Source organism: Sinocyclocheilus grahami, unplaced genomic scaffold, assembly GCF_001515645.1.
Source record: "Sinocyclocheilus grahami isolate Dianchi unplaced genomic scaffold, SAMN03320097.WGS_v1.1 scaffold257.1, whole genome shotgun sequence".
NCBI lineage: Eukaryota > Metazoa > Chordata > Actinopteri > Cypriniformes > Cyprinidae > Sinocyclocheilus > Sinocyclocheilus grahami.
The window spans coordinates 56,531-65,909 of record NW_015505436.1 but is presented as its reverse complement, the minus strand read 5'-3'; the positions used below and the strand labels follow the sequence as shown (position 1 = coordinate 65,909).

Genomic DNA, 9,379 nt, shown 5'->3' with positions numbered 1-9,379 from the left:
TTTGCAGCGCGTTTCTTCATTTGCATGTGCTGTGAGGATTTGCAGCGGGTGTGTTGTCAAACTGATGAAGATGTTTTCTTAATTTGCTGGTGTTTTTTCAATTTGCATGTGTTTTCTTAAGTTGCAGCGCGTTGAGCTCTCTCGGCCACCGTACCTTTGCCACGTCACAAATTGTGACGTCAATTATCTATAGAGTTTTATTTTTATATTTGTTCATTCAATTTCTTGAATGCTCATGCTAAAATACACCTATTGTACCTTAAAATAAAGCACTGTTGTTTTATTTGTATAATGTGTATTTGTGACCCTGGACCACAAAACCAGTCATAAGGGTCAATTTTTCTTTCAATATTTAGGACAATATTTGGCCGAGATACAACTATTTGAAAATCTGGAATCTGAGGGTGCAAAAAAAAATAAAATATTGAGAAAATCGCCTTTAAAGTTGTCCAAATAAAGTTCTTAGCCATGCATATTACTAATAAAAAATTAAGGTTTAATATATTTACAGAAGGAAATGTACAAAATATCTTCATGGAACATGATCTTTACTTAATATCCTAATGATTTTTGGCATAAAAGAAAAATCAATAATTTTGACCCATACAATGTATTTTTGGCCATTGCTACAAATATACCCCAACGACTTAAAGAGCAGGTCATATGGTTTGTCATAAGTGTCCTAATATTGTGATGGAGTCCCCTACAACAGGTTTAAATGCATCTAAGGTCAGAAAACATTGTCATTTTCCCAGAATATTCATTTGTCCATGATTTCGAAACGGTTCGTTCGATTCAGTTCTGAGCAAAATGTCTGTAAACCCCTCACTTCCATAAGTCTACTCTGCTCTGATTGGTCAGCTGGCCAAGCCTGTTGTGATTGGCACAAAGAGGAGCGTTTGAGCAAGTTAGTGAGCGCTACCATCTGTGTTGGCAAGTCCGCAGTTGTTTTTGATGTCGTGGGTTGTAGCGACTCCAATTACGTCATATTTAGGCACTGGAATGTGAATTTACCAGGGGAACCCCGACTGAAAGCGTGTATTTTACACCCCAGAATGCGATTTTTAAAGGGGGACCACCCTCGAAACACAATTGGGCTAGTTTTGAGTAGCAATTGGACTGGTTTTGTTGTGGCAACCCTAGCATGCACCTTTACATAAAACAATATAGTTCTCCAATCAGTTCTTAAAATAATGACATAAAAACATTTTGTTTAACACTTATGCAAGCGAAAGTGCCCACAGCTGAAGTTTAGCTGCTAAACTGTAAACACATAACAAAACAATAATGGTGGATAGTACATTAGCCGAGTGCTAACGTGACTAACTGATGAAACAATACAGTTTGAAAACCAAAATATGTCTACTGTAATGTTTGAAGAACGACAGACAAAAGATGCTCTGTCTTAACTTTTAATCAGAACGCAGAACAGCTGTATCACAGGAGCACCAGCCTAACTAACTTGCTCGTCTCTCCTGCATTAACCGTATAACTGCCGGGGCAACTACATAAAAGGCACTTTCACAATGATTATAAAGTCTGCGCTACACTATATTCTTTATTATTAAACGAAGTAATTAGAACAACGTCAGTCTACATTAATCGACACATTCTTAGGAAATAGTGGGTTCACAGTGAATGATCAGAACTACTTCAGTAAGACCGTAATATCGTGCTTTACCTGGAAACCTAAAGCTGCACTAGGTATACATCACATATTAGCACAAAAACGTGATATTTTGAGCACGAAAATGTACACACAACTTACTTACAGGTTGTGCTTCGGAGAGCTTGTTAGTCCAAATAAAGAAGATTGGAAGCCAACGAAGATAAAAGCCAAGATTAGAGAAGCATAACAGGCAAAAGATTAGAAAATATGACGACTCACTAAGGCGATTCTAAGTCGACTCTTTCTTTTGAGAGACAATATCTTTATTTATCATGCACTTTTTTGATTAACAACTTTGCAGACTGTTTACATTAAAGGATAGCTACCTTACAAAAGGCAAAGAGATATTTTTCGAAAACCCATATGACCTGCTCTTTAAGACTGGTTTTGTGCTCCAGGGTCAAAATTTGAATGTTTATCTTTGTCATTATTTTATCTTTAAAAAAAATAAACCCAAAGATTTTTATCTTTGCCCACTTTGGCCTAAATATCTGCCATTCTTTTTTTATTTTTTGTTATACCTTGAAAGGCTTTGTCTTTATAATATGGGAATTAGCTGTAATGCTCAGACAACTTGCAAAATAGTAAAGACCAACATGACAAAGACTCGTGATAAAATCATGAATCGTGATATGATATTTTTGCCATATCGCCCACCCCTACTTCAGCCGCTTTGTCATTAAATATCCTCTCATGCTGTGGTTGTGCTTCTCTCTGTCCCTAATGTCTCCAGGAGTTCATGCCCCTGCCTCCAGAGGAGGAGAACGGAGAGAATGCTGCCAATGAAGAGCCCAAGCTGCAGTTCAGCTACGTGGAGTGTCTGCTCTTCAGCTTCCATCAGCTGGGCAAAAAACTACCTGACTTTCTCATCGACAAAATCAGCGCAGAGAAGTTGAAGGACTTCAAGATCAGGTCAGATCTCATATGAATCAAAAACAAAAACTTTCTATTTCAAATAACCTGGAACAAAATATTAAGCAGCACAACTGTTTGAGAATGCTGATAATAATTAGAAGAGATAACTGATGATAAAAAGAAATGTTTCTTGAGCAGCATATTAGAATGATTTCTGAAGGATCATGTGACTCTGAAGACTGGAGTAATGATGCTGAAAATTCAGCTTTGATCACAGAAAAAAATGAAATTTTGTGGTAACACTATTTTAAGGTGTCCTTGTTACACGTTACATGTACTTACTATTATAATAACAATCAATTATGCATAATTACATGCAAGTAACCCTAAGCCAAACCCTAAACCTAACCTTAACCATATAGTATGTACATGTAGTTAATTAATATTACTCCGTACTAGTGCTGTCAAACAATGAATCGCATCTAAAATAAAAGTTTTTGTTCACATAATAGATGTGTGTACTGTTTATTTATTATGTATATATAAATACACACACAGTGTATATTTTGAAAATATTTACATGTATATATTTATATTATATTTGATATTATATATAAATTTAAATTTTTTCTTAAATATATGAATGCGTGTGTTTGTATTTATATATACATTAGGGATGCACCGATATGAAAATTTTGGCCGATATATCGTGCATCCCTAATATACATAATAAATCTACACAGTACACATACATATATTGTGAACAAAAACTTTTATTTTGAATGCGATAAATCATTTGTCAGCACTACTCAGTACTTAAATGTATAATTACACTTTAACAAGGACACTTTAAAATAAAGTGTAACCCATTTTAAATCACATTAAAATAGAAAGCTGAATTTTAAAATTAATATTTTACAATACTTCTGTTTTTACTGTATTTTTGGCAAGACTAAGACTTTTAAATATCTTATTACATTGCTTTGTGAAGGGCAGATGAACAATGTGCATTAAATTTATACTTTTTTTGTTGATTTTCACAGGTTACAGTACTTTGCACGGGGGCTCCAAGTATATATTCGACAACTACGCCCCTTATGCCCTGATGTTCGTTTAACTTTTTTTTTTCCAAGATAAGTGAAATATTCCACGGAAATTGTCCTTTTAGAGTAGGATTGCCTTGACTTTTCAAACTATTACAAAATAATTTAAGGAACCAATCGTTTTCAAATATTGCTTGCATAGATTTGAGTTCACTTTTGATTTCAAACATTGTGCATGCTTAGTTTGTAGGAGATATTTAAATGTTTTTGATTGAAGGAAATCTGACATTTATGTATTACAGCTGTTGGTTTTCATTTCAAACCAGATTTTTCACCCACATTAAATATTTTTGCCGTTTTCAACACATTCTCATTGGTTGATTTGAATATGAATATTGGGTAAATATTTAGTCAATACCAAAGATGCCATGAATTTTGCATTTCACACATTCGCTACCAGCATTCATGTGCTTATGAAAAGTTAAACTGTAGTTCACATGGAAGAATCTCACCACTAGATGGCCATGCAAGTCCACAGTCTGCCACCAAGAAAGCAGATTTCCATTCAAAACATGACAGTTTAGGGACTTCTAATTGTGAAAGGCTATTTTAATCTACTTTTGTTTTCTAATCCCAATCTAATTCATAATAACATCGTTCTTCTAGTATTGTACTTTTAGCAATTATTGTTCATATCTCTTTTAACCCTAAAATACTTAGGCTTTATACATGCATCACAAATGAGATACAATTAGACAGTTATGTCAATAAAAACATTTTAATGATAACTTCGTGTGTGAGAGATTTTGCCTTCACTGTATCCCTTTAATGGTACAATCCGAAACAAAAATATCTTAAAAACCTAAAAATGTGAAACGTTTGTGTGAGGGTTAAGTTTAGGGGTAGAGTACGAGAAAAAAATTAATATTACCCTGACTTGATCACATAATGAGAGAAATCGGTTTCAACCATTCGACAATAACAAATATGATTCTACACATGATTAATTATGGCATTTGTGCTAGGTCAAATGAAATTACCGCCTCATGTGAGGTGTATAGCAAACGAAACATGACACAGACGGATTTTAGGGTTAAATCTGTCGAGTTTTTTTCCACATGTCAACAGGTGTGTCGTTCCGCGCTGTTCACTGAACGCTAGGTGGCGCTATCAGACCGCGCGGGAACGCAGCGCCGGTTGCTCGTGACTAGGTATTTCCCAAATCAGTCACTGTAGCTCCTCAGCTCCACACGCGCTCTCCGAAAGAGATAAAGTGCTTGAATAAGAAACCTCTTTATGGTACTGGTCGTGTCAAAGACGTGCTTTGCTTTTGGCGTTTAACAAGACCGGAACGATTAAAGAGCAGCACGACAACAGACGGGACGCAACAGTAGGCGTCTGATAGTGATCGGCTATTTTTGTAAGACGTGATAAATCGATGGACCAATCAAGAGGTGGGCAAATAGGCTGAAACAACAAGCGTGCGACATCAAACAATATGTTCATGGTACTGCAGTGGAAAACCACCACAACAAGTCGACTAATTAAGGTTCTTTGCATTAACGACTGTGCCACTTTAATACAGCCGGGTCACCTGAGGTTTCACAAGACTCTGTTGGGTTAAGTGAAAATCTTTGCTTTTTAGGACATCTTATTTAACAAAATACCGGAACCAAATCATTTTCATGACGTTATAGTTCCGGTATCCGTTTTTGAACGTGCATTTTTTTCCCGCCGATGCGAAGCTGTCAAATACTAGACACTGTTACATGCATTGCTATTAATTACCCACAACACCAATACTCATCGTAACATACAGCATAGTCCGATTCCTGAAGGAATTACTTTTAAGAGCCGTTTATGTTTTTATTTACAAAATATATAGCGCGAGCAGTGTAGTGCGATTTTCTAAAGATGGACTCAAATGAGTCGGTTCTTCTTAGGAAATCAGTGTAGACGGATTTCCAACTAAATGACTCGTATGAACCGATTATTTTAAGTGAATTAGCACTCAGCTTGACCAGTGTAGTCCGATTCCCGACTGAAAGACTTATGAATCAATTCATTTTAGATATTTATAAGCATACAGCATGATCAGTGTAGCCTGATTCTAGAGCAAATTACTCTTATAAACTGATTCTTTTTAGTAGGCCTAAATAAAAAAAAGCATACAGCGTGACCAGCGTAGTCCAATTCCTGAGCAAATGACTCTTATGAACCGATTTTTTAAAAGAATTAAAAGCATACAGCGTGACCAGCGTAGTCCAATTGAATGAAAGACTTATGAATCAATTCATTTTAGATATTTATAAGCATACAGCATGATCAGTGTAGCCTGATTCTAGAGCAAATTACTCTTATAAACTGATTCTTTTTAGTAGGCCTAAATAAAAAAAAAGCATACAGCGTGACCAGCGTAGTCCAATTCCTGAGCAAATGACTCTTATGAACCGATTTTTTAAAAGAATTAAAAGCATACAGCGTGACCAGCGTAGTCCAATTATTGAGCAAATTACTCTTTTGAACTGATTTTTTGAGAATTAAAAGCATATAGCGTGACCAGCGTAGTCCAATTCCTGAGCAAATTACTCTTATGAACCGATTTTTTTAGAGAGTTAAAAGCATGCAGCGTTACCAGCGTAGTCCAATTCCTGAGCAAATATAATTTCATAGTTAACCAAGAAAAATTATTCTTTTTAATAAATTAAAAGCATTTAGCTTGACCAGTATAGTCCAATTCTGGAGTGAATGACTCCTATGAATCAGTTCTCTTTAGTGAATTAAAAACATACAGCGTGACCAGTGTAGTCTGATTCCCAAGTGAATGCCTCTCATAAACCGATTCTTTTCGGTGAATAGAAAGTATACAGCATGACCAGTGTAGTCCAATTCCCAAACAAATGACTCTAATAAGGTTCTTTTTAGGGACCACTTATTAATGAATCAGTCAGAGCAGTTACTGAATAAACAGTAAGAGCTGTTACTGTTTTTATGTCGTAGTAACTGACTGGTTGTTCATCTATAGTTAAACAAAAAACATTTTGAGTATTGCATACAAATAAATATTTTTAACTTGCTTACATTTTTAATTTAACGTATGATTAGAACCAATTACTGTTTTGTATTTATTTACTGGTTATATTTTTTTATTTATGCCACCTCTTAAAAATCTGTACAATTCCAGCTTTTTCAAGAACTGCACTGAATTTATTTCTGATTTGTTATGTTTGTACTGATGAAATCAGTACATGATTGACATGACATGATCTCATCATTTGGCAACAGCCCAACCAAAGTGAGTAAACACGATAAGAATAGCATTTCTTATGTCAACATAATTTTCCTCCTTCAATGTTTCTGCTTCAAAAGTAGAAACATTAATGGAACAGTTAACGAATCATTCGTGAATCGGAATCATAACCAAAATGGTTCAGTTCCCAATAAAGCATGCATTCAACTAAATGCCATTCATTTGAACACATATTCGTTTGTTCGCAGCGTTGTTCTGCAGCAGAAGTCGAGTCGTCGCACCTTGCACAGACACGCGACACAAGTATGGCTGAAGAACTGCAAGAAAAGAACGCTATGCTCTTTTTCATGAAAGACTTCCATCCGCCCCCTCATGTACAATGCCTGGAATAGTAACAGCACTGCCAGGCTTACTAAATATAGCAACCAGTGAGTGTTAACATGTCAACTAGGAACCCAAAAGAAGTGTTTTCCACACGTGTGGCTGTTCTGGCTACACACAATGCTATAAATAGACTAATAGCCTATGCAACATGTCTTCAATACCTTATAACCCTCCATCAGTGTCGCTTAACCCTGCACATGTCCGCTGTCTTAAGTTATGTTAACCGTAAATACATTTTAATACCTTTCTCTCTTTCACGCAGGCTTGTTATGTAATGGGCTATGTATGTGAATGGAGACAAGAGGCTGGATGAAACGTGAAGGATCATGCGATGTGGCCAAAGCAGCAGCAGCTGAGAGATGCAAACAAGGCAGGACCCTTCGGGTTTTCGCTTGCACAAGTTAGTTATAATTTACAAATATATATTTACAAATAGCAAATAGCAAATTCTATTTGCTATTTGGTGCTTCCAGGAAGTTTCGGTCCCAACTAACTTTTGAATGGAAGAATAAATAAATTAGCAGAAGGGGGTAATGAATGAATAAATGGCGGCGAACTTTATGGATATGGTGAGGATGTGCACATGAAAGCCCGGTCTGACTTTCTTAACATGTTACGCAGGAGGAACATCATGTGACAGCTTGCCCGTTCATAAATATTCACCATCTCTATTCATGCAGACTCTTCTCTTGAGGTAGTCATTGTGCCTCGGCTCTGAACCATGTGATTCTGATGGGAGGGGGAGATTCTATAAATAGCTCTATAGCTCGGCTTCCATTGACATCATTTAGGCAGGAGAGACGGAAAAATAAACAGAGAGAAAGGGCTATAAGGGCGGAGATTCTTAATCTGAGCTTGAAATTCAAACAAACCCTCATCAATTTTGATTCCCCTCTCAACTCTCCAATAGAAACCACCGTGGCAGTGTCCGTTTCCTAGAACATCTACGTCTCTCCCCGTGGTGGAACAAAACTGAGGAGATAGGGAGGGAGGGAGGGAGGGAGGGAGGGAGGGATTGGGGGGAACATCAAACAAAGGAAAAAGAAGCATGTGACAGAAACCCAAAGCAAATATTTTGGATTATGTTATTAATGGGAACTGGAGGAAGATTATGGGCAAGACTGCCTATGTGTCAGTGTCTGTCAACAATAAAGATCGATGACATGCGGCCATCCCAGCAAATAAACTTCTGGACTCTGTAAATACTGAATCGTTCATGTCTCGTCTGATACTGATGGTTGAAGAACACATTAAACATCTGAGCAATGCAAAACTTGATGCTTGACAAACGTTGGGATTGTCATTCGTAAATATGATTCATTTAATGCAATTATTGGCTTTATGTGTAATGCACTGAGAGAAACCAGGGTGTTTCTTGGCCAGCACACGTAAGGGACCCAGGAAACCCATTTTGACCCCCAAATCATACATATGGTGTATGCCTTGTTTGGTCTATTAATTTTGACTTTTAATACCACCACTTGTGGCGCTCAATCACTATTCAGATAGTGGATCTGTATTTGAGACAGAGACTGTGCATCAGTCTTGAATTCTATTACATTTTATTATATATTATACATTATATATTTTATTATATCATATTAATAATATTATAATATTATTATAATTTACCATTATTGCAGTCTTTAACTTTTTATATATATATACACACACTATGGAGGGCCAAATTACTCAAAATTAAATCATTAAATAAATGTTGAAATATATAAATAAATCGATAAATACATAATTAATTACATAAATGCATAAATATTTGTTCATTTATATAAATATTTATGAATTTATTTATGTATTTAATTATGTGATTAAACGATTCTTTCATATATTTCAACATTTATTTAATTATTTCATTTTGTGTAATTTGGCCCTCCATTCCACATATTTTATAATATATCATTGAATAATATAATATAAATATATCTTTGTTATAATATATTATATTAGAATATTATAATATATTATTTTTCAATATTATAATATATAATTAAAATATTTTTAAATTGTATATTATACATTGTACATTTGATTATATCATTAATAATATTAATATGGTTTTTATTTTATTTAAAATATATTTTATTTTATTTATATATATATATATATATATATATATATATATATATATATATATATATATATATATATATTTATATATTT

The 9,379-nt window shown here is 34.9% G+C and overlaps 1 protein-coding gene across 1 annotated transcript in view; it reads left to right on the top strand.

The window, feature by feature from the left end:
* LOC107598858 (apoptosis inhibitor 5-like) overlaps window positions 1-4,728 on the top strand; it is an 18,632-nt gene extending 13,904 nt beyond the window's left edge. The window contains exons 10-12 of the mRNA XM_016290306.1: window positions 2,403-2,581; window positions 3,568-3,631; window positions 4,696-4,728. Of these exons, the coding sequence (XP_016145792.1) occupies window positions 2,403-2,581; window positions 3,568-3,631; window positions 4,696-4,728 (276 nt within the window). The remainder of the gene's footprint in view (window positions 1-2,402; window positions 2,582-3,567; window positions 3,632-4,695) is intronic.
* The last annotated feature ends 4,651 nt before the right edge of the window (window positions 4,729-9,379 follow it).